Here is a 25316-nt window from a genome sequence, read left to right as displayed (position 1 = left end):
CGCTGTTGTTAGCGCTGCTTTCCGCGGTTCCCGTTGCAACCTGCAGCTCCTTGCGGTTTCTTGCGCGTTTAATATTTCTTTTTTTATTATATTCCTGTCGTGGAACAACCCTGTGGGACTCTTGCCTCCCTCTTCGCGGGTCTATACGCAGCCCGGCTTCGTAGCACCGGTCGCACCCTGTGTGCTCCACCCTCTCTCTCTCTTCTTCCCGACAACGCTGCTCGGCCCCGTTGCAAACCACCCGCTCGAGTTCGCGACTGCCACAGCCCAGGAAGGATCAGTGCACTACCTGCCACCAGCCTGATTAGCTGAAGCACCGTCGACAGGAACCAGGCCCCGCTTCTGACAGCTTCTCCAGCAATGTTCAACTCCGCAAACACAGGGGCGGATGCCCACGGTCGACGCCCGTTTCTGCTGCCTCTTACTTTCTTTTCTTTCTGGCCTCGACCTCTGCTCACTTCACTGTAGGAATGGATCCCAGGAGGTGGTGCAGACTGTAGGTAGGTTTGTATCTGCTCGTCGCCAGTATTACGTCCGTGAATGATTGAGACACGGACAGCAGGAGTTGAACAAAACAGGTCTTTTCTGATGGAAGTCAATAGTGAAACTGAAAACAACAGAGGCCCACTGGCGCCTTTTATACAGGGGTGGTCACTGCCGGTACTGCAGTCTGAGACCAGTTATTCTCTTAAAGGTACATACACAACAGAGAACACAAACTTAATCCCCATGGGGAACAATTCCACTGTTTGTTATTTAGAGCAAAATCATAACTGTGTGTATAATGAGCAAGTTTACAATTTCACTGGATGTACCAACTCAGCACTGCCACATGGGGGCATGATACAATCACATTTCAGTACATAATATTCTAACATCAGTTTATAATGCACATTTTCCTTTTCTTATCCAATACATTATTTTTGTGTTTTATGAAAATGACTATTGTAAAACATATTTTCAAGATGTGCAGGGTTTTTCAGCAGTGCATTTTGATGCAGCTGTCCTTCATGCCTTTATCACAACTAGACCCTGGCTGAAGAGTTTAGCAAAATGTAAATGTCTCTAATAATAATAATTGTGGAAATCCCTCCTGATCTAAGTGAACTGAAGTGGTATAAAAGATAATAATTACTTATGGTCAGTTTTATCCTTTATTCTAAAACAGTACTGAGGGAGTTCTGCATTGTCAGAGGTATTGTTTTTCAGACGAGATGTTAAACCAAGGCCCCGCCTACCCTCTCAGGTGAACGTTACAGATCCCATGGCATTATTCGAAGAAGACAGGGAGTCCTGGCCAATATTTATCCTTCAAGCAACATTATTAAAACAGATAATATGGTCATTTATCTCATGGCTGTTTCTGGTATCTTGCTGTGTGTAAATTGGCAGCATGACTACACTTCAAAAGAAAGTTGGCTGTGAAGCACTTTGGGACATTCCAAGGTCGTGAAAGATGATATATAAATGCAAACACTTCCTTTTCTTCTTTAAAACAATAACTTGCATTTATTTAGCGCCTTTAATGTAGAAAATCATCTTAAAGCATTTCACAGCAGCCTAATCAAAAAATGGACATTGAGCGAAGGCAGGAGATAGTAAGAGGGGTGACCAGAAGCTTGATCAAGAGATGGATTTTAAGGTGAATCATAAAGGGGGGGAGAGGGTTGCGGAAAGGCGGAGGGTTTTAGAGAGAGAATTTCAGAGTGGGGGATCTAGATTGACGGCAATGCCAGCAATGGTGGAGCAAATGTTGTTTACGTATGAATTTAAATGATCAATGAAAAAGTTCTTACCTTTGGGGAAAGCAATACTTTCTGACAATACAGCTTGCAGATAAGAAAGCCAGCAGTGCAACAATCACTACAGCTACAATAAGGCCTGGGTGTGGCCGGTCCTGCAAATTCAATAAAAGGAAAAGTTATACTAATATCCAAAAACAGATTGACTAATCATAATTGAAATTAAGAATGCAATTTCTTTTCTATAGCCTGCAGTTAAAATAGTATTAATTTTTCTTCTTTTGATCATCAAGTCTATATCTACTACAGCAAAGTTTTAACTCAATAATTTGTGTCATAAAATTTCAAAAGTCGGAAATCTGACCCCATTCCCAGATTTAACAGAGGCGGGTTGGGAGGCGGCCAACTAACCTGCTCTCGAGAGCTGGGTCAGTTATTTAAATATGTTAATGAGGCTGCAGACTCAAATTCGACCAGAGTTTTACTTTTAACGACTGCGAGCCGGGTTTCCCAGGTCTCTGAAGAGAAGGGCCGGGTCCATCCAGTGAATACCTTTCCAGCACTACTTGTGGGCCAGGAGCAGCAGGAGTGCTTCCCCCCTGCCCCCCAAGCTAACTTGCTTCCCTCCCCACAATCGGACCGCCCTCCCCCACCCCCCATGCGATCTCCCCCCACTGCCTCCCCCGACCTTTCATCTACGATCTCCTCCCCGACTCAACAATCCCTCCCTCCTTCCCTCCTCTTCGCTCCCCGGCTGCAGCCTACCAGCATAGACCTTCCCGCTCGACAGACGGCCAGCCTCTCAATCTGGCTGGCTGCCAGCGGGGGAACGGAGAAAAAAATTAAATGAGGTCCTGCTGTTAAATTTGGCAGGACCTCCGTGTTACCCGCATTTCCAGGTTTCCCAGCTGCTATGAGACCCCCACCCAACCTTCCCATAAATATCGGGGCCAAAGTCTCAAAGGGCTGCGGGATTGGAGAGGTAACGAAAGACAAGTCCATTAAGGTACTTAAACACGAGGATGAGAAGTTTAAACTTGAGGTGTTTAAGGAGCCAATGCAGGTCAGACGCGATGGGTGAATGGGACTTGGTACAGGATAGGATACAGGCAGCAGAGTTTTTGATTAGCTGAAGTTTATGCACGGCGGAGGATGGAAAGCATTTAGAACAGTTGTGTCTGGAAGTGACAAAGGCATGAAAGAGGATTTCAGCAGATTTGGGTTGAGGCTACAGCAGAGGTGATGGATACTAAAGGGATAGTACAGGCGGTCTTTGTGATGGACAGGATATGGGTCAGAAGCTCAGCTCAGGGACAAAGAGGATGTCAAGGATGTGAAGAGTGTGGTTCCACCCAAGACACTGGTTGGGGAGGGCGATGGAATCAGTGGCGAGGGTACAGAGCTTATGGCAGGGGCCAAAGACGATGACTATGATCTACCCAATGTTCAATTTGAGGAAATAGGGGCTGATCCAGGATTAGATATTGGACAAACCATCTGAGAACACAGAGACAGTGGAGGAGTCAAGAGAAGTGATGGAGAGGTAGAACTGAGTGGCGTTAGTGTACACATGGAACCTGCTCCTACATCATATGATGTCGCCATGGGGAAGTATGTAGCTAAGGAAGAGAAGGGAGCCAAGGATAGATCCTTCAAGGACTCCAGAGGTAACGGCGCTGGATATTCTCTGGCTACGATTGGCTAGGTAAGAGTGGAACTGAGCAAAGGTAGGCTCACTGAGCTGGACAATGAAGGTGAGGGGCTGAAGGAGGATGGTGGGGTTAATCATGTCAAAGACTGCAAAGAGGTCAAGAGGGATGAGGAGAGATATTGCACCACCTTGAGTTATAGTCTCAGGGGATGTAATTTGTGACTTTGATTGGGGTCATTTCAGTGCTGTGACAGATAGAAACCGGATCGGAGAGGTTCAAATATGGAATTGGGCATGGCTTTGGAAGGCTACAACACATTCAAGGACCTCGGAGAGGAAAGGGAGGTTGAGACGGGGTGGTTGTTTGCAATCACAGAGGGGTCGGTGGCGGGGTTTGTGAGTAGGGGGTTGATTAGGGTTTTGAAATGGAGAGGAACAATATCTGAGGAGATGCAACCATTTACAATGTTAGCTAGCATGGGGGCTAGGAAGGAAAGTTGGGGAGTCAGCAGTTTAGTAGGAATGGCGTCAAGAAAGCAGGAGGTGGGTCTCGGTCAACCGGAACTAAAGGGGAAGAAGGGAGATAGGAGAGAAACTAGAAAACGATATGGGTTCAAGGCTAGGACAGGGGGGAGGTTTGGTTTGGTGGGCAAGGGGGATGGGCTGTGGCAGAGACAGCTGAGCAAGAATAGACCATAAATAGACAGATTGCATTGCTACAATGATATTGAGCATATGTGAAGCAAGGGAATCCCAATTCTGCACTTCACGTTAGAGCTCTGTTAATACTATGCCATCATTAAAAGATTGCATACAGGGAGAGGGAGAAACAACTGATTTTAGGAGATTTATGTATAGATTTACTGCACCTACACTATTGTCCTTTAAACAGCCATTAGCTAAAATAGGAACACAAATGCCTTTCTTTTCTGAGTCCTCAGTCCTCATACTGTAAGAGTTCAGATTGCCGAAACACATTTCACTATGATTCTTAGGAAATTGTCCAGTTTTAACAAACAGATTTGAAGCCAATCTAATTCCTAAAAAGTTAAAAATGTAACCTAAGTTGCAATCTGGTACCATCAGTAACGGAAAGGGGAAGGAAGTATGTACAAGTCCATTTGAAGCATCTGAATAGTGATCTAGTGTTTCAGCACACTATACAGAATTAATGTAACCTCACAGAGTTCACAGTCTGCTTCCTAGTCTGCCTCCACCATTTCCTTTGTGGGACAAAAATAAATACATTGGTCTTAATCATGCAAGGGCAAAGGGTGGGGTCATTCTTCATCCATTCCGGAAGTTATCAGCTCTTCAAACCAATGCAGCCTGCCTGGGTCATCATTTGCAATATTTTACATGACACAATGTTGACAACGATAAAACAGCTAAAAATCCTTTCTGTAGTTGGCACAGACTGAGGCCCAAAATGTTGAAGTCCATTTGCCAAAAGTTGGACATGGTACTGCTAAAGTTTGGGCCATTTTAACCTCCGAGATTATTTCCATTAAATATGGAGGTATCATCATTTCCTAATTACTGAAATGGATTTCCTTTAAAAATGTATTTGAAGAGAATTTTCAAAACACAAACATCTTAGGTCATCACCATAGACACCAAATCTGCAGTTAAGTTGTCCCCAGGTGTACTAGAACCAAACCACAAAGGAACAGCATGTACCCCTGAATTCATCCTTTTTTGAGCAGAGCGCGAGTCGGCGGGAATCGTGGAGCGGCGGCTGTATAAAAGGCTCCAGAGACCCAGGTAGGCCTCAGTGCGGAGCGAGAGACGGCGGGAATCGCGGAGCGGTGGCTGTATAAAAGGCTCCAGAGACCCAGGTAGGCCTCAGTGTGGCGCGAGAGGCGGCGGGAATCGTGGAGCGGCGGCTGTATAAAAGGCCCAGAGACCCAGGTAGGCCTCAGTGCGGCGCGAGAGTCGGCGGGAATCGTGGAGCGGCGGCTGTATAAAAGGCTCCAAGAGACCCAGGTAGGCCTCAGTGCAGAGCAAGAGACGGCGGGAATCGCGGAGCGGCGGCTGTATAAAAGGCTCCAGAGACCTAGGTAGGCCTCAGTGCGGCGCGAGAGTTGTCAGGAATCGCGGAGCGGTGGCTGTATAAAAGGCTCCAGAGACCCAGGTAGGCCTCAGTGCGGCGCAAGAGTCAGCAGGAATCGCGGAGCGGTGGCTGTATAAAAGGCCCAGAGACCCAGGTAGGCCTCAGTGCGGCGCGAGAGTCGGCGGGAATCGTGGAGCGGTGGCTGTATAAAAGGCTCCAGAGACCCAGGTAGGCCTCAGTGTGGAGCGCGAGGCGGCGGGAATCGCGGAGCGGTGGCTGTATAAAAGGCCAAGAGACCCAGGTAGGCGTACCAGTCTCCGAACTCCGAGGGAAGGAGAGAAGTAAAAAGTAATCGAAGTGTGACGTCACAAGAAAGCAGGTAAGTGATTGGTTGGTGAGTAGTTCTCTCTTTTTAAACCTTAACTCTGTGGTTTATAGTTTTTAAAGTCTCTGTTGTGTAGCGGGGACTGTTTGTAAACCAGGGCCCTTAAATATACCATTTAACTGTAGTGTAATTGGTGGGATTGATTTGATTTAATTTAATTTAAATTAATTAAAGGGGAAGTCATGGCAGGAGAGCCCGGTGCCGTGGTATGCTCCTCCTACGCTATGTGGGAACTCAGGGACACTTCCTGTGTCCCTGACAACCATGTGTGCAGGAAGTGTGTCCAGTTGCAGCTACTGGCAGACCGCACTGCAGTGCTGGAGCAGCGAGTGGATACATACTGGACCATTCGCGATGCTGAGGACATCGTGAATAGCACATTTAATCAGTTCGTCACACCGCAGGTAAAGGTGGCACAGGCAGAAAGGGAACGGGTGACCAACAGGCAGAGTAGTAGGTGCAGGCAGGTAGTGCAGGGGTCCCCTGTGGCCATCCCCCTCTCAAACAGATATACCGCTTTGGATACTGATGGGGGGGATGGCTTACCAGGGGAAGGCAGCAGCAGCCAACTTCCTGGCACCAGGGGTGGCTCTGCTGCACAGGACGGGAGGAAAAGAGGGGTAGAGCTATAGTAATAGGGGATTCTATTGTAAGGGGAATAGATAGGCATTTCTGCGGCCGCAAACGAGACTCCAGGATGGTGTGTTGCCTCCCTGGTGCAAGGGTCAAGGATGTTTCAGAGCGGCTGCAGAACATCTTGGAAGGGGAGGGTGAACAGCCAGTTGTCGTGGTGCATATAGGTACCAACGATATAGGTAAAAAACGTGATGAGGTCCTAAAAGCTGAGTATAGGAAGTTAGGAGGTAAATTAAAAAATAGGACCTCAAAGGTAGTAATCTCAGGATTGTTACCAGTGCCACGTGCTAGTCAGAGTAGAAATAGAAGAATATTTCAGATGAATACGTGGCTAGAGGAATGGTGCCAGGGGGAGGGATTCAAATTCCTGGGACATTGGAACCGGTTCTGGGGGAGGTGGGACCAGTTCAAACCGGACGGTTTGCACCTGGGCAGGGCCGGGACCGATGTCCTAGGGGGAGTGTTTGCTCATGCTCTGGGGGAGGGTTTAAACTAAAATGGCAGGGGGTTGGGAACCTGAGCAGGGGGACAGAAGAAAGGGAAACGAGGAAAAAAGCAAAAGATAGGAAGGAGAAAAGCAAAAGTGGCAGTCAGTGAAATCAACGGTTTAAATCAAACATGGCCACAGTAAATAATAATTCGAATAGGTCTAAGAGCATTAAAAAAACAAGCCTGAAGGCTTTGTGTCTTGCTGCAAGGAGCATTCGTAATGAGGTGGATGAATTAGCTGCGCAAATAGAGGTAAACAAATATGATTTGATTGGGATTACGGAAACATGGCTCCAGGGTGGCGAAGGCTGGGAACTCAACATCCAGGGGCATTCAATATTCAGGAAAGATAGGCAAAAAGGAAAGGGAGGTGGGGTAGCATTACTGGTTAAAGGGATTAACACAATTGTAAGGAAGGATATTACCTCTGATGATGTGGAATCTGTATGGGTAGAACTGAGAAATACCAAGGGGCAGAAAACGTTAGTGGGAGTTGTATATAGACCTCCAAACAGTAAGGCGGAGGTTGGGGATGGCATTAAAAGGGAAATTAGAGAAGCGTGCAAAAAGGGCACATCAGTCATCATGGGTGACTTTAATCTACATATAGATTGGGCTAACCAAATTAGTAACCATACTGTGGAGGAGGAATTCCTGGAGTGTTTACGGGATGGTTTCCTGGACCAATATGTCGAGGAACCAACCAGAGATCAGGCCATCTTAGACTGGATATTATGTAACGAGAAAGGATTAATTAGCAATCTTGTTGTACGAGGCCCCTTGGGTCGGTGCGATCATAATATGATTGAATTCTTCATTAAGATGGAGAATGAAGTAGTTGACTCAGAGACTAGGGTCCTGAATTTAAATAAAGGAAACCACGATGGTCTGAGGCGCGAATTAGGTAGGATTGATTGGGGAATATCATTCAAAGGGTTAACGGTGGATAGGCAATGGCATACATTCAAAGACCGCATGGATGAACTACAGAATTTGTTCATCCCAGTTTGGCATAAAAATAAAACAAAAAAGGTGACTCAACCGTGGCTAACGAGGGAAATTAGGGACAGCATAAGATCCAACGAGAGGACATATAAATTGGCCAGAAAAAGCAGTAATCCAGAGGATTGGGAGCAGTTTAGGATTCAACAAAGGAGGACAAAGGGATTAATTAAGAAAGGGAAAATAGAATATGACAGTAAGCTTGCAGGGAACATAAAAACTGACTGTAAAAGCATTTATAGATATGTGAAGAGAAAAAGATTGGTGAAGTCAAGCGTAGGTCCCTTGCAGTCAGAATCAGGGGAATTTATAATGGGGAACAAAGAAATGGCAGACCAATTAAATACATATTTTGGTTCTGTCTTCACAAAGGAGGACACAAACAACCTCCCAGAAATGTTGGGGAACATAGGGTCTGATGAAAGGGAGGAACTGAAAGAAATCAGTATTTGTAGGGAAATGGTGTTAGGGAAATTGATGGGATTGAAGGCTGATAAATCCCCAGGGTCTGATAATCTACATCCTAGGGTACTTAAGGAAGTGGCCCTAGAAATAGTAGATGCATTGCTGATCATCTTCCAACATTCGATGGAATCTGGAACAGAACCCATGGATTGGAGGGTAGCTAATGTTACCCCACTATTCAAAAGAGGTGGTAGAGAGAAAACGGGGAATTACAGACCGGTAAGCCTGAAAATGCTAGAGTCCATTATAAAAGATGTAATAGCAGATCACTTGGAAAACAGTGACGAGATCGGACAAAGTCAACATGGATTTACAAAAGGTAAATCGTGCTCGACTAATCTACTGGAATTTTTAGAGGATGTAACTAGTAAAATAGATAAGGGAGAACCAGTGGATGTGGTGTAATTGGACTTTCAGAAGGATTTCGATAAGGTCCCACATAAGAGATTAGCGTGTAAAGTTAAGGCACATGGGATTGGGGGCAAGGTATTGACATGGATAGAGAACTGGTTGGCAGATGGAAAGCAAAGAGTTGGAATAAACGGGTCTTTTTCCGAGTGGCAGGCAGTGACTAGTGGGGTACCGCAGGGATCGGTCCTTGGACCCCAGCTATTCACAATATATATTAATGATCTAGACAAGGGAACTAGATGTAATATCTCCAAATTTGCAGATGACACAAAGCTGGGTGGACGTGTGTGCTGTGAGGAGGATGCCAAGGAACTACAGGATGATTTGGACAGGTTGGGTGACTGGGCAGAAGCATGGCAGATGCAATATAATGTGGATAAATGTGAGGTTATCCACTTTGGTGTCAAAAGCAGGAAGGCAGATTATTATCTGAATGGCAATAGATTGGGAGAAGGGGAAGTGCAACGAGACCTGGGTGTCCTTGTGCACGAGTCGCTGAAGGTAAGCATGCAGGTGCAGCAGGCGGTTAAGAAGGCAAATGGTATGCTGGCCTTCACAGCGAGAGGGTTTGAGTACAGGAACAAGGATGTCTTGCTTCAGTTGTACAGGGCCTTGGTGAGACCACATCTTGAGTATTGTGTGCAGTTTTGGTCGCCTTATCTGAGGAAGGATATTCTTGCCATGTAATGAGTTCAGCGAAGATTCACCAGGCTGATACCTGGGATAGCAGGAATGACGTATGAGGAGAGATTGGGTCGATTGGGCTTGTACTCACTGGAGTTTAGAAGAATGAGAGGGGATCTCATTGAAACTTATAAAATTCTAACAGGACTGGACAGACTAGATGCAGGGAGGATGTTCCCGATGGTCAGGGAATCCAGAACCAGGGGTCACAGTCTAAGGATAAGGGGTAGGCCTTTTAGGACAGAAATGAGGAGGAATTTCTTCACCCAGAGAGTGGTGAACCTGTGGAATTCTCTACCACAGAAGGCAGTAGAGGCCAATTCATTAAATATATTCAAGAAGGAGTTGGATATATTTCTTAAGGCTAAAGGGATCAAGGGGTATGGGGAGAAAGCAGGTACCGGGTACTGAACTTGGATGATCAGCCATGATCGCATTGAATGGCGGAGCAGGCTCGAGGGGCCGAATGGCTTACTCCTGCTCCTATCTTCTATGTTTCCCTCTAATTAACTTGCCCTAGTTAATATTTTAACATGTGGTATAAACAGGGCAGATCATGAAGAACATTTTATGATATGATTTAAATCCCACTTGTGGTGCAGATTACAACTCAGCTGTAATGTTTTCTCTCTGTTACCAGTTCAGCCAGCTCCTGGGATATAAATCACAACCCAGGGAACTTCACAAAGTATTCTCTATATTTTCCTTCCAGAAGGAGTAAGTGGGACTGGCAGCAGTGGTAGAAGAATAAAAAGCAAACACAGACCACATGGGGTGTTATTCATCAGTCACAGAAAGAGAATATCACGTGGTGTAGGATTAAGCTCTCTTTAAAGTACAGGGATGCCTGATTTACCAAGGTACAGTAAGAACAAATCAAGAAGTGAGATTTTATAGCATTTCATATAATAGCATTCATTTTTATTCTTTGGGAAACAGAAGGTCATTTCCAGGTCTCTGGAAATAATGGCAACAGTATAATTAACTAACTTGCTGACGACCAAACATTCAGAGACTGACCCTTCAGAATAAATGGGCTGGGGTAATAGAAATCGAAAGGCATGAATTCAGTTATGCTCTGCCAACATTTATTACTTCCTGATAAGCCCTTTACTCTAGCTTAAGAGAACAGTTACATAGTGAGCCTCTAATGTTAATACAGTTCCTGGACATATAGAAATCATTTTGACCAAAAATAAATCCACTAAATGATATCCACTTTAGTGAAAAATGCATTTAAAATGACCATTCGTGCAGCCTCAGAGATTTGAAACTGGATACTGTAGAACATGGACACTGTCATCATTCACACCCACAAAATCAAAAACATCACTAGCATCTAGTCATTTGCCAGTCAATTTGAAGCCTTCCAACATGTTTTTATCTTAATAGTATCAGCTGATTTGTTGATTCATTGCACTTTTTAAATAGATGAATAGATATTTTCATTAGGAAAAAAGGGAGTGCTACCATGCAAAGAATTAGAAAGGTTATTTTTAAAATATTTGTATTTACACAATGGCTGCTCATAACATAATTGTGGGAGAATTAATTTTGAGGAGCTACTTCGTCCTCCAGCATGTGGTCGCTATACTAACGTCAACAGGCACAGTTATTAACCCAAAATGCTTCAAGCAAGTTTGTCACTTCAAGTGCATGTTAATCCAGACACCTCATGCTATTCAACCAAAGAGGTTGGGCAGCAAGAGAGAGCTCAGGGGTCACTCACTTACAGTCATAATGGCACAGAAGGAGGCCATTTGGCCCATCGAGTCCGTGCCGGCTCTCTGTAGAGCAATCCAGTCAGTCCCATTCCCCCGCTCTATCCCCATAGCCCTGCAAGTTTATTTCCCTCAAGTGCCGATCCAGTCGCCCCTTGAAAACACTGAGTGTCTCCGCTTCCACCACTTCCGTCGGCAGCGAGTTCCAGGTCCTCACCACTCGCTGCGTAAAAAAGTTTTTCCTCACATCCCCCCTGTATCTCTTGCCCAAAACCTTAAATCTGTGTTCCCTAGTCCTTGTTGGCTATCATACATTTCCTGTGGGGAAAATGTTTAATCTCTACTGTGACTCCCCTTGTAACCATAGCTTAGATCATGATTTCTGTTTTATGTACATGTCCAGGTTCTATCACTCATCGCAAAGCAAATTAAACACTGTATTCTCCACAAACATCGTATATCTAAAAGTTACAGTACTGTAAAAAAATCAATGTCATCTTTTTGGCAGGATTTATATTTCCGTGACTAACTAATTTATGAATGTTCAAAGTTTAATATGATAATTATGCCACTTCATATTTTATGGGGACTTTTGTGCAGCTTCTCCATTATCCTCGCTGAAAACAGTTAAGACGATAATTATCATAGCTCCATCCCCATTAAAATCAACGGCGAACACAATTTTCGTGCACTTAGGTCAGTTTTCACGCATCTGCCACTCGGACTTAAAAATAATAATCTAAGTGGCCTGGCACCAGCGTGTTTTATTGCTCCAAGATCAGGTTTAAACCTCCAGTTGTTAAAAATATATTACTGCTGCAAAGATTAAACAACTTGGATCTTTCATTATCCACACCCTGCATGTAGGAGTTTCAATTTTAATATTGCTATGCTATTCAATTCATGGGGTCGTTTTCAGAATTTAAATCACCTCTTCTCTGTTTTCTCACAGTGCTTGACCTCACGAAAGCCAATAACACAACAGTGAAACAGACAAAAAAAAACTCGGAAGTCGAAAAGGGACACTACAGCTTAAAATAAATGTAAATGAAAGTTAATTTAAGAAGTTACCCTTCCATTCAATACAATACAATACAATACAAATCGCTTTATTGGCATGATAAGATACATCTTATGTTGCCAAAGCATCAAAATACATTTATGGTTGAACACATAAACGCGGTTCCATTCATACAGTGTATAAACAGGTATATCCCTGAGTTTATAAATATATTTTCGCCTTGTTTATATATACTCTTGTCTTAGTTTACTGGTTGTCCCTCTGTTCATGGCAAGCTGTAACATAGTGTGCCGCCAGTGTTACACAGCTTCTCTCCTCCCCCAGTAGGAATGGGAGTTTTTGGTTGTCAGTCAGATTTCTGAATTCAGGGCATATTTGTGAGAATTTTTGATAGAAATTCTCTCTGATGCCCTGATATTTTCCACAGGCTGTGAGGAAGTGCATCTCGGTCTCAACTACTCCCTGACTGCAGTGAGAGCATATCCTGTCTTCTCTTGGCAGCCTGGTCTGCCTGTGTCTGCCTTTTTCGATCGCTAGGCTATGTTCGCTAAGTCTGTACCTTGTCAAGGTTCTTCTCAGTTTGTTATCCTTTACCATGGTCAGGTAATCAGCTATGTTGTATTGTCTGTTTAGGGCCAAGTAGCAATTGAGTTTGCTTTGGGTTTTTGTTGTTTCTGCCCAATATGACAGATATTTTTCCTTTTGCTTAGCGACGATTGTGTTGGGTCGAATTCTTTGTGTTACCCTGTCACTGTCCTGGGGCTGGTTATTGTTAGTATTGTTATTAGTTACTTTATTGAGTCCCAGGACTAGTTGACTGAGGGTATTCTTCTTTATGGTCAGCTCTTGGCATTTCAGGGCGTCGTAGTTACTTAAACCCTCACTTAAACCCTCCCGCTGCTCTGCATGGTGAATGTGCCATTGGGCTGGATCTTGCTGGAGTGGGGCCTGTTCGTTTGAATTTTTTCTGCACCCCTCAACTCAAGTGTTTTTGCCCTGTAACTTGCTGGAAGTGCAAGCTGATAACGGTGTGGTGATGGCAACAGGGCATCTGGGACCTGCGTGATTGGTGGGACCAACAATGTATCTCCTTACCTAATGAGATTTAAGGATTGAGAAAGAAACAGTGGAACAACGGAGAGGGAAGGTAAATTAGAGTGGGCGAATTAGAGTCAAATCAGGTAGAGAAAGAGAAATAGAGGGAAAGAATATTGGATTAACAGAGAGAAAAAAAAAGTTTAAAAAAATTATTTTCAAATTTGACATTTTTAAAATCTCCAAGAACAATTTACCACCTGAAGGAACGAGACTCCATAGTTTAAACTGTTCAATTTCTTGGCCAAAGAGGTTGATTGGCATTGCATTAACAATTATCACATCTTTAAAAATGTATTTACGCTGTTCATTACCAGACTTAACTAGTTTAATGAGTAATTAATGTACAAATCCACTGACTTCTTAAAAATAACGGGGAGCCAAAGGGTGATATTCCGTTTGTGCGAAGCAAATGGCGGAGCAGCATAAATCGATCAGCAAGTTCTGGAGATTGGCAACTCACGCCGTACTTCTTAATCCCCTGAACTTGCTGGCTGATTTGCACATTAATAACGGCATGCATCGTTAACACGCTGTTATTTTTACAGCAAGATGCTATCTCAGCTCTCAGATGGGTGCTGAATGACTGATTCGCCGCTATGCTAACTAGAAAACCAGCAAAATTTGGAGCAAGTTATCAAAGGCAGGTTTGATGACCAGATGGCGAGATTCATGGTACACATCACTAATCTCATCATTGCGAGAAAATCTGAACCACCATTAAGTTTTGTTAGGCCAAGTATACAGGGGTATACCATTTTGTGACACAAAAATGATAACTAGAAATTTTATTTGAATATTTTATGGACCATAATGTTAGAAAAAAATGCACACACGTCGCAGTGATTGTTAAAAATATTCATAGTCATGAAGGATAAAAATATTGTAAACCACCACAGGGGCTTGCTTGCATTATTCATTCAACATGCGAGATTATTAAAGTCTCCAAATGCTTATTTTAGGTAGTTAAGAGTCAAACAGATCAGAGATGATATTAGCAGTGTAGGCAATGTATTTCCTGGCAAGTTTAGATGAAACGAATTCCCATGAAGGACTGCAAATGAAATATTGTGCAAGTGCATGTCTGAAAGGTCACATTTATTTATCATGGAACAAGCCAGCAGGTGTGAAACATTAGGCTTATTCTGCTGCTATATGTGGAATATTGACCATCTTTCAGACACTAGTTGGGAGTTACAGTACTGCCGTTTTGGTATTATTTCCTTTAGTCTTTCCTTCCCCGTACAAACCCCAGGTTTTCAGAAAAGTAAACCAGCACTAACATTGTGAATATACCACATTTGTTTGTAGTGCAATATATTCTATTTGTTCTATGAACAATGTACATCAACATAGTGCCGTGAATGTAGCACAACATCTCAAGACACTTCACAGTTGGAAATCAAACACAGGCAATAGGGGGGAGTTAGGGGAGATAGCTGAAGGTACAGTTAAAAAGGCCTTTGATGTTGGTGAGACATACAGCGAGGCAGATGGGTTTGGGGAGAGATGGTAAAACAGAGGAAGGGTGGGGGGGAAAGAGATGAAATGTACAATGGAATTTGTGCAAGCAGAGATGTAAAGCTTGAAGAGTTGCGGAGGTAACATGAAATAAGACAGAGGGCAAAGATTTCTAAGTTGATGCACCGAGGGAACGGGGATCCAACGGAAGTTAGCAAGAACAAGGGGATTAATGAGTGGGACTTTGTGCAGAATGTGGTGCAGGTAGCAGAGTTCTTGATGCAGTTTATATAGGGTGGAGTTTGGGAGGGCAACGTGTAAGGTGTTTTAAAAAGTCAACTTTGGTGATGACAAATATACGGATGAGGATTTCAGCAACAGTGAGGTTGAGGCAGAGATAGAGATGGGTAATATTTCAGAGGTGGAAGTAAAGCCTTGGACTAGATGTTCTGGTTTGTAGCTTAGGTTGACGGTTATGTGCCATTAGGTTGAGTGAGCATTCAGGATGGGAGGGGGGTCAGGCCAGAACAGCATGGCTTTAGTTTTACCACTATTGAGTTACAAAAAGTTTTGTCTCATCTTTTGGAGAGGCAGCAAGTGACAGCTGTGGGTTTAAGGGCAGTGGTGGAGAGATCAATCTAAGCATGTGGGCGGACACTTGAAATTTGGATTGAGGTATTTTAATTAATGAGTCACTTGTAACCAGTGAACTTCAGCTCTTTTTGAAATTCCAGTCCGTGCGCAGTGCTCGCTGGACAATGGATTTTCAGTTGTTTTTACTGAATATTACGATTAAATGAGACAGCGAAGGGCAGTGCGTTAGAAAATCTAAACAACAAAAACAAGCACTGTGGATTATCTCTGCAGTGTCCCTTTTCCTAAAGATAGCTCTAATATTTAATTATATTCCTAATACCGTTTAATCCCTGCAATCGCCAATTTTCCTTCCCCTCTTGCAAAATATTATCTTGCACCCTCGCGATTTGCTGGGGTCAGTACAGTGGAAACAACAAAATCATGCTCAGCCAACAGCAACTAATAGTAAGTGTTACTAGCATCTGCAGAAGAGTGGAGGAGGTCCAGCCTGGGTTAAAGTCAGCGAGCTGAGTGAGGCCGTGCCTGGGACTGTGCTGACAGCAGACATCCATTCACCTGAGTTGCAGAGTCCACTGAGACGCCAGCGCTGCCCGCTGGGCTTTTCCCTGCCCTTTTCCCAGCGCTTTCTAACACCTCGAGCCCGCTGTCTATGTACGAAGCCGCCTGTATGGCGCTGGCGCCTTTAATAAAGAGCCACGTTACTGAGTAGATTAAATTTAGCAGCACTGCGCCGCACTCTCTTATCTGCGCCATTTCTCTGCTCGTTTCTTCCAGCCCCGCATCTGCCCAGCAACAACTGACAGATTCCTTCTGATTGGCTGATGCCTCCGGACTCTATGACGTACCTGAGCTGCTCACCTGGAGCAGTGAGCCACACCTGGTTAATGGCGCATTTACCCCATAACTTTAGTCAGGATGCAAAAACAGAAATTGCTTTGCCCTGATGCTAAAATCCTACTGTAAATACTTCCCAAATTGCTCTCATCTCCCTCTCCAGGTTCAGTTCAGTCTTTCTGCTGCTTCACTTGAATTCCTCTCCCCCACCTTCACTCTCTCCGGCAGCCTTGCCTTCCTTCCATCTACAGGACTTGACTGAAGGCAGAGTGTGGGGCTGCCTGGAGCTCGAGCTGCACATCAGTTCGAGGTGTGCCCGCTGACACAACCCATAGCATTGCCTCACTTGCCTGAGATTTTCTTTTTCAAATTCCCTCCAACCTCCCGGCGGATCAGCTGTTTCTACTGGTGGGTGAAGCTGGAGCCCTATGGCTGGCTAAGAAAAGGTAGAAGGCTGGATTTTGCCTGCAGGCTGGTCGTTGTCTTGCAGAGAATTAAATCATTGCTTAATCATTCTGCATCTTTCAAACAGAAGATCTGAAAATCAGGGATGAAGATCCTAAAAGTCAAGTACAAATGGGTAGAATCAAGGAAATTTTATTTCACAATGCATGATTATTAAAATAACCTAATATTTTTGAACTATTCATAGACTCATAGAAATTTACAGCACAGAAGGAGGTCATTTGACCCATCTTGTCCGTGCCGGCCAACAAAGAGCTATCCACCCTAATCCCACTTTCCAGCACTTGGTCCATAGCCTTGTAGGTTACGGCACTTCAACTGCATATTCAAGTAGTTTTTAAATGTGATGAGGGTCTCTGCCTCTACCACCCTTTCAGGCAGTGAGTTCCAGACCCCCACCACCCTCTGGGTGAAATAATTTCTCCTCAAATACCCTCTAAACTTCCAACCAATTACTTTAAACCTATGCCCCCTGGTTATTGCCCCTTCTGCTAAGGGAAATAGGTCCTTCCTATCCATAGAAACATAAAAGATAGGAGCAGGAGTACGCCATTCGGCCTCTCGAGCCTGCTCCGCCATTCAATGAGATCATGGCTGATCATCCAAACTCAGTACCCTGTCCCTGCCTTCTCCCCCTATCCCTTGATCCCTTTAGCCTTAAGAAATATATCCAACTCCTTCTTGAATATATTTAATGAATTGGCCTCAACTGCCTTCTGTGGTAGAGAATTCCACAGGTTCATCACTCTCTGGGTGAAGAAATTCCTCCTCATCTCTGTCCTAAATGGCTTACCCCTTATCTTTAGACTGTGACCCCTGGTTCTGGACTCCCCGGCCATCGGAAACATCCTTCCTGCATCTAGTCTGTCTAGTCCTGTTAGAATTTTATAAGTTTCAATGAGAACCCCGCTCATTCTTCTAAACTCCAGTGAGTATAAGCCCAATCGACCCAATCTCTCCTCATATGTCATTCCTGCCATCCCAGGTATCAGTCTGGTGAATCTTCGCTGCACTCACTCCATGGCAAGAACATCCTTCTTCAGATAAGGTGACCAAAACTGCACACAATACTCAAGGTGTGGTCTCACCAAGGCCCTGTACAACTGCAGCAAGACATCCTTGTTCCTGTACTCGAATCCTCTCGCTATGAAGGCCAACATACCATTTGCCTTCTTAACCGCCTCCTGCACCTGCATGCTTACCTTCAGCGACTGGTGCACAAGGACACCCAGGTCTCATTGCACTTCCCTTTCTCCCAATCTATTGCCATTCAGATAATAATCTGCCTTCCTGTTTTTGCAACCAAAGTGGATAACCTCTCATTTATCCACATTATACTGCATCTGCCATGCATCTGCCCAATCACCCAACCTGTCCAAATCATACTGGAGTTTCTCGGCATCCTCCTCACAGCACACACGCCCACCCAGCTTTGTGTTGTCTGCAAACTTGGAGATATTACATCTGGTTCCCTCATCTAGATCATTAATATATATTTTGAATAGCTGGGGTCCTAGCACTGATCCCTGCGGTACCCCACTAGTCACTGCCTGCCACTCGGAAAAAGACCTGTTTATTCCAACTCTTTGATTCCTGTCTGCCAACCAGTTCTCTATCCAAGTCAGTACCTTGCTCCCAATCCCTTGTGCTTTAACTTTACATGCTAATCTCTTATGCGGGACCTTATGGAAAGCCTTCTGAAAGTCCAAATACACCACATCCACTGGCTCTCCCTTATCTATTTTACCAGTTACATCCTCAAAAAATTCCAGTAGATTAGTCAAGCACGATTTACCTTTTGTAAATCCATGTTGACTTTGTCCGATCCTGTCACTGTTTTCCAAGTGCTCTGCTATTACATCTTTTTTAATGGACTCTAACATTTTCCCCACTACCGATGTCAGGCTTACTGGTCTATAATTCCCCGTTTTCTCTCTACCACCTTTTTTGAATAGTGGGGTAACATTAGCTACCCTCCAATCCATGGGAACTGTTCTATCTCTATCTAGGCCCCTCATAATTTTATACACCTCAATTAGGTCTCCCCTCAGTCTCCTCTGTTCCAAATAAAACAACCCCAGCCTATCCAACCTTTCCTCATAGCTCAAATTCCCCAGCTCAGGCAACATCCTCATAAATCTCCTTTGCACCCCTTCTAGTGCAATCACATCCTTCCTGTAATGTGGTGACCAGAACTGCATGCAGTATTCTAGCTGCGGCCTAACTAGTGTTTTATACAATTCAAGCATAACCTCTCTGCTCTTATATTCTATGCCTCGGCTAATAAAGGCAAGCATTCCATATGCCTTCTTAACCACCTTATCTACCTGTCCTGCTACCTTCAGGGATCTGTGGACATGCACTCCAAGGTCCCTCTGATCTTCTGCACTTGCCTTGTTAATCCTCCCCAAATGCATTACCCAACACTTCTCCAGTTGCCACTGTTCTGCCCACCTGACGATTCCATTGATATCTTCCTGCAGTCTGCAGCTTTCTTCTTCAGTATCAACCACACAGCCAATTTTTGTATCATCTGCAAACTTCTTAATCATACTTCCTACATTCAAGTCCAAATCATTGATATATACCACAAAAGCAAAGGACCCAGTACTGAGCCCTGCTGAACCCCACTGGAAACAGCCTTCCAGTCACAAAAATACCCATCAACCATTACCCTTTGTTTCCTGCCTCTGAGCCAATTTTGTATCCAACTTGCCACTTTGCCTTGGATCCCATGGGCTTTTACTTTCGTAACCAGTCTGCCTTGCGGGACCTTATCAAAAGCCTTGCTAAAATTCATATAAACTACATAAAATGCACCACCCTAATCGACCCTCCTTGTTACCTCCTCAAAAAATTCAATCAAGTTAGACAGACACGACCTTCTCTTAACAAACCCATGCTGACTGTCTCTGATTAATCTGTGTCTTTCTAAATTAAGATTTATCCTGTCCCTCAGAATTTTTTCCAATAATTTTCCCACCACCGAGGTAAGGCTGACTGGCCTGTAATTACTTGGTCTATCCCTTTCCCCCTTTTTAAACAATGGTACTGTAGTGTATGTACCTTTAAGAGAGAACTACTTTTACAGCTCCTGTATACTGTAGTACCGGCAGTGACCACACCTGTATATAAGCCTTGAGCCTGCCTCTGTACCCCCAGTCTTGAGACTACTCTACTCCAGTAAACACCTGTTGATTGTTAAGTTACAGCCTCCGTGTGGTTCTTGGGGAAACCTCCTATTTAAAGAATCACGGATTTAACAGTGGCGACGAGGTTGATTCGAATCTGCCTGCAACTCTGCATTTCCCGTCAAGGAGTCGCTCCGGGAGGACGGTGGAAGAAAGTCGAGTCCAGAAGCACGGGCGTCGACCACGAACAACCACCCAGTCATCCGGCAGCAAGTAAACATTGCAGGAGTGGCTGTTGAGAGCTGGGCTTGGTACCCCAGCCACGACGACCCAGCAACAGACTGGCAACAGGTGCAGCGCACACCCTTCCCGGACAGCGGCGGCGGGAGCCGACCGATGGCGTAGAAAAGCCGAGCAGCGTCGATGGGGTAAGAGAGAGGGTGAAGCGCACAGGGCGCGGCCGGGAGTTAAAAACCGAGCGGTGTCGAGGTAAAAACAAGTAGCGAGAGAGAGAGAGGGTAAAGCAGCAGCCGGGTTCAGGACCGAGCGATGGCAACGGGAAAGGCGCACAGGAGAACGCACAGAGCACAGCCAGGGCTCAAGGGCTGAACCGCATCCGCGGGGAGAAGAAGGGAGAGCGTGGGAGACGCCATTGAGCCGCGAAGAAGAAGGGAGAGCGCGGGAGATGCCATTTTTAGAAGCCGAAGTGATACAGACTCCAGAAGCAAGGAGCTGGGTTGTCTGAAACTACATAAGGTAACCAAAATGGAGGATCATCAGACTATCTGGGTCACACTCAAGATAGACGGAGTCCAAGTGAAAATGGAATTGGACACTGGATCAGCCCTAACAGTCATAAACCAAAGGGACTACAAGTGGCTATTTCCACATATACCCTTGGAAGCTACAGAGATTGTCTTGAAGACGTACACGGGGCAAAAAGTCTACCCCAAAGGAAAAATAAGGGTGAAAGTGATATACAAAGGCCAGGAAATACCTAAAATGGACCTATATGTATTGCCAGATGGAGGACCGCCACTACTAGGACGTGAATGGATCCAGAAGATACAACTAGATTGGCATTCCATACAGGCACTGAAGGTTGAGGCCAAAAAGAATGACGACGCCACACCTGGACGACTGTCAAAAATGCTAACTGACACACAAGAAGTGTTCCAGGAGGGACTCGGAACACTAAAAGGCATAACAGCAACGATTAAAATAGAGGAAAATGCAAGTCCAAAGTTTTTAAGGCCAGACCGGTGCCTTATGCGATCCGACCAGCCGTTGAAGCAGAGCTGGAAGGGTTGGAATGTTCAGGAGTACTGTCCAAAGCAGACTGGAGCGAGTGGGCTACACCCATCGTCCCTGTAATGAAGAGGTCATTGAGTAATACGCCTGGGGAACCAAAGAAGGTCCGCATCTGTGGGGATTTAAAGGTGACAGTGAACCCAGTCCTTCACACGGTACAATATCCGCTTCCACGGATTGAGGATATTTTCGCCTCGCTATCTGGGGGTAAACGCTTCACCAAAATTGATCTGGCCAAGGCGTATTTGCAAATGGAGGTAGAAGAAGCCTCGAAACAATACCTCACGATCAACACTCATAAAGGTCTCTATCAATACAACCGACTGGTGTTCGGGGTAGCATCGGCTCCGGCTATTTGGTACAGGGCAATGGATCAAGTCCTGCAAGGAATTCCAGGGACCCAGTGTTATTTGGACGACATCCTGGTCACGGGCGAAAATGACAGTGAGCGCCTCGCCAACCTGGAGAAGGTGCTCGCTAGATTAAAGGAATATGGGCTACGAGCTAATCGCCATAAGTGCGAGTTTTTCCAGAAGCAGATCTCGTATTGTGGCCACATTATTGATGAAGAGGGGTTACATAAGTCCCCTGAAAAGATTGAGGCAGTAGTCAAGGCTCCAGCACCGGAAAATGTGTCACAATGGAGGTCGTTCCTCGGGTTGGTGAACTACTACCATAAGTTTTACCAAATTTGCCTACAGTAGTACACCCACTGAATACCCTACTGCAAACGGGGGTACTATGGAAGTGGAATGACGAATGTAAACGAGCTTTCCAGAAGTGCAAAGATTTGATCACATCAAAAGAGGTGTTGGCACATTTCAACCCAGCACTACCAATCCGGTTGGCATGTGATACATCACCCTATGGTATTGGAGCGGTGTTGTCGCACAAATTCCCGGACGGGTTGGAGAGGCCAGTAGCCTTTGCGTCTTGGTCACTAACCTCAGCCGAGCGCAACTACGCCCAGATCGACAGGGAGGCCCTCAGCCTAGTATGGGGAGTAAAAAAATTCAACCACTATCTGCATGGACAGAAGTTCACCTTGCTGACTGACCACCAACCACTTGTCTCCATCTTTAATCCAAAGAAGGGCGTTCCGGTGATGACTGCACAACGGTTACAAAGATGGTCCCTTTTTCTAGGGGCGAACCAATATGAAATAGAATATAAAGGCACGAAACAGCACGGAAATGCTGATGGGCTATCACGCTTGCCACTGCCTACGGTGGAGGAAGCACCAGCAGTGGACCCTTTCGAGATGTTTTATTCGTCAGTAATTGAACGATTGCCAGTAACTAACGCGGATATAGAGAAGGAGACCCGCAATGATTCGACACTGTCTCGGGTATATGATTTGACGGTGAGGGGATGGCCAACACATGGCGACTCACTGTTGCCAGCATTCTCATCCAGAAGAGAACAGCTGTCAGTATGCCAGGGGACAGTGATGTGTGGATCCCGAGTGGTAATTCCACCCAAGTTAAGGGAGAGAGTGCTAAATGAGCTTCACGAATGTCATCTGGGAGGGGTGAAAATGAAAAGCCTTGCTAGGGCTTATGTGTGGTGGCCGGGGATTGATCAACAAATCGAGGACCTAACTAAGAGCTGCTCAGGATGCCAGAAGGTCCAAAATGCACCACCACATGCCCCTCTACACCCTTGGGAGTGGCCCTCCTCTCCATGGTAACGGGTGCATATTGATTTTGCTGGTCCATTCATGGACTCAATGTTTTTAATAGCTGTGGATGCACACTCGAAATGGCCTGAGGTGATCCAAATGTCCTCCACCACCACGGAGGAAACTATTGCAGTCCTACGGACCATCAGGAACGGCTTGCCAGAGCAGATTTGCTCCGATAACGGACCACAGTTTGTGTCCGAAGAGTTTCGAAGATTTATGAAAAGGAATGGGGTAAGGCATTACACCTCCGCTCCATATCATCCAGCCACCAATGGATTGGCTGAGAGGTTTGTACAAACCTTTAAAAAAGCAGTAAGGGCCATGTGCGATGACGACATTCCACTGCAGCATAAGGTGGACAATTTCCTGTTAGCCTACAGAAATGCGACACATACAATCACCAACCAGACCCCGGCCATGATGTTCTTTAACTGAAGGTTGAGATCTCGCTTGGATTTGCTCAGACCAAATGTGCGAAGAAATGTCGAGGATAAACAATTCCAGCACATCAATGAGAAGCCGACAAGGAGCTTCAATGTAGGACAACCAGTCTTGGCCCATGATTACCGAACAGAGAAATGGTAACCCGGAACGATATGCACACGGCAGGGGCCATTAATGTACACAGTGGATGTCGGGGAGAACATTGTGAGACGCCACGTCGACCAGATCTTAGCGTCACAGGAACGAGTCAACCCCATGTCTCGCGTACCTGGGAATGAACCCGACATACCGGCAGCATCTACCTCAGAAACAGTAGCAGTGGGAACCGATGGAAAGGGGCCAGAATCGCCTCCACACCAAGAACAAGAACCTCAGGAAAGGCGCTATCCAGAAAGGATCAGGAAGCCGCCCCAAAGACTGAATTTATAAATGGATTATTTCTGTTTAATGTGCATGTTAAAGTGTTAATTGTTATTTGAATGTTATGGGTACTGTTAATCTAAAAGGGGAGGAATTGTAGTGTATGTACCTTTAAGAGAGAACTACTTTTACAGCTCCTGTATACTATAGTACCGGCAGTGACCACACCTGTATATAAGCCTTGAGCCTGCCTCTATACTCCCAGTCTTGAGACTACTCGCCTCCAGTAAACACCTGTTGATTGTTAAGTTACAGCCTCCGTGTAGTTCTTGGGGAAACCTCCTATTTAAAGAATCACAGATCTAACAGGTACCACATTAGCAGTCCGCCAGTCCTCTGGCACCACACCTGTAGCCAGAGAGGATTGGAAAATGATGGTCAGAGCATTTGCCATTTCCTCTCTTACTTCTCTTAACAGTCTGGGATACATTTCATCCAGGCCTGGGGATTTATCCACATTCAAAGATGCTAAACCCCTTAATATTTCCTCTTTCACTATGTTTATTTCATCTAATATTTTACACTCCTCCTCCCTGATTGCAATGTCTGCATCGTCCATCTCTTTTGTGAAAACAGACAGCAAGTATTCATTAAAAACTGTACCCATGGCTTCCGCTTCCACACACAGGTTACCTTTATGGTCCCTAATAGGCCATAATCTTACTTTAGTTATCCTCTTGCTCTTAATGTATTGATAAAACATCTTTGGGTTTTCCTTGATTTTACTTGCCAATATTTTTTCATGCCTTCTCTTTGCTTTCCTAATTTCCTTTTTGATTTCACCCCTTATTATTACTATATGTTCTAATGAGTTTAATACTTTGTAATGTTTTCTACAAATTCCAATATATATATCAAAGAAGTTTAGGTCCAGAGCCAACCCCCCGACATTTTTCAGTAAGATTAATACCTTATTGTACTTTGATTGTACATACCTTAAGCACATGTACAATACAACAAGATGTTATTCCCTCTGATTCTCAGGTCTGAAACAAACATGTTAAGTATAAGACTTGCTTTATTCCACAATTCTTGTAACTGAAAACGAAGCCCGTGGAACAAATGGCGGGAGAACATTAAAAAATTTGGGACTACTATTGTGAAGTTAGAATAAGACTGAAATTAACCTGAAAAATCCGATGTGCTGACCAAATTGGGGTAGTTGAGAGGTATGGATAATCAAATGTTAAATTGATATGCAAACCCTGCGCGTACTCACAGGAATACCATTTTTTGAAAGTTAATTATGTCCTCAGCATAAAGATTCTGTTCATTGCTAATGCAACACAATTCCAAGGTAAGTTTACTCTTCATTTGAAAACAATTTGAGCTGTACAGTTAATCTTTAAAACAGTTAATAAGAACTGCCTATAAGAGTAATTGTTTTTTACTTGCAGTTAAGTGAATACTTGTGGGATCTGGCAAAAGTAATGAACTCAAAAATGTACATCTATTGGTTAAACTGGTGTACACAAATTTTTAATTCATTATTGACTTTTTAGTGGATAAGTTCAGAATGGCCACCTTTATTTTTGAAATTACCTTTTAAATAAGTATACATTGTCAAATAAGGGTAATGAGCCAATTCTATAACATTTGCAATCACTTGAGCTC

At 44.6% G+C, this 25316-nt stretch overlaps 1 protein-coding gene across 1 annotated transcript in view; it reads right to left on the bottom strand.

Moving 5' to 3' along the window:
* The window catches only part of LOC147111062 (uncharacterized), a 46673-nt gene extending 30492 nt beyond the window's left edge, over nt 1-16181 (bottom strand). Inside the window, exons 1-2 of the mRNA XM_086002289.1 lie at nt 15969-16181; nt 1797-1897 (exon numbers count right to left, since the gene is read on the bottom strand). Of these exons, the coding sequence (XP_085858415.1) occupies nt 1797-1897; nt 15969-16166 (299 nt within the window). The 5' untranslated portion in view covers nt 16167-16181. The remainder of the gene's footprint in view (nt 1-1796; nt 1898-15968) is intronic.
* Nucleotides 16182-25316: the final 9135 nt, after the last annotated feature.

Source organism: Somniosus microcephalus, chromosome 11 (genome assembly GCF_052327205.1).
Source record: "Somniosus microcephalus isolate GS21.2 chromosome 11, FLI_Smic_1.0, whole genome shotgun sequence".
Classification (NCBI taxonomy): domain Eukaryota; kingdom Metazoa; phylum Chordata; class Chondrichthyes; order Squaliformes; family Somniosidae; genus Somniosus; species Somniosus microcephalus.
The sequence above is the reverse complement of the archived record's forward strand: the minus strand, read 5'-3'. Positions and strand labels throughout refer to the sequence as shown.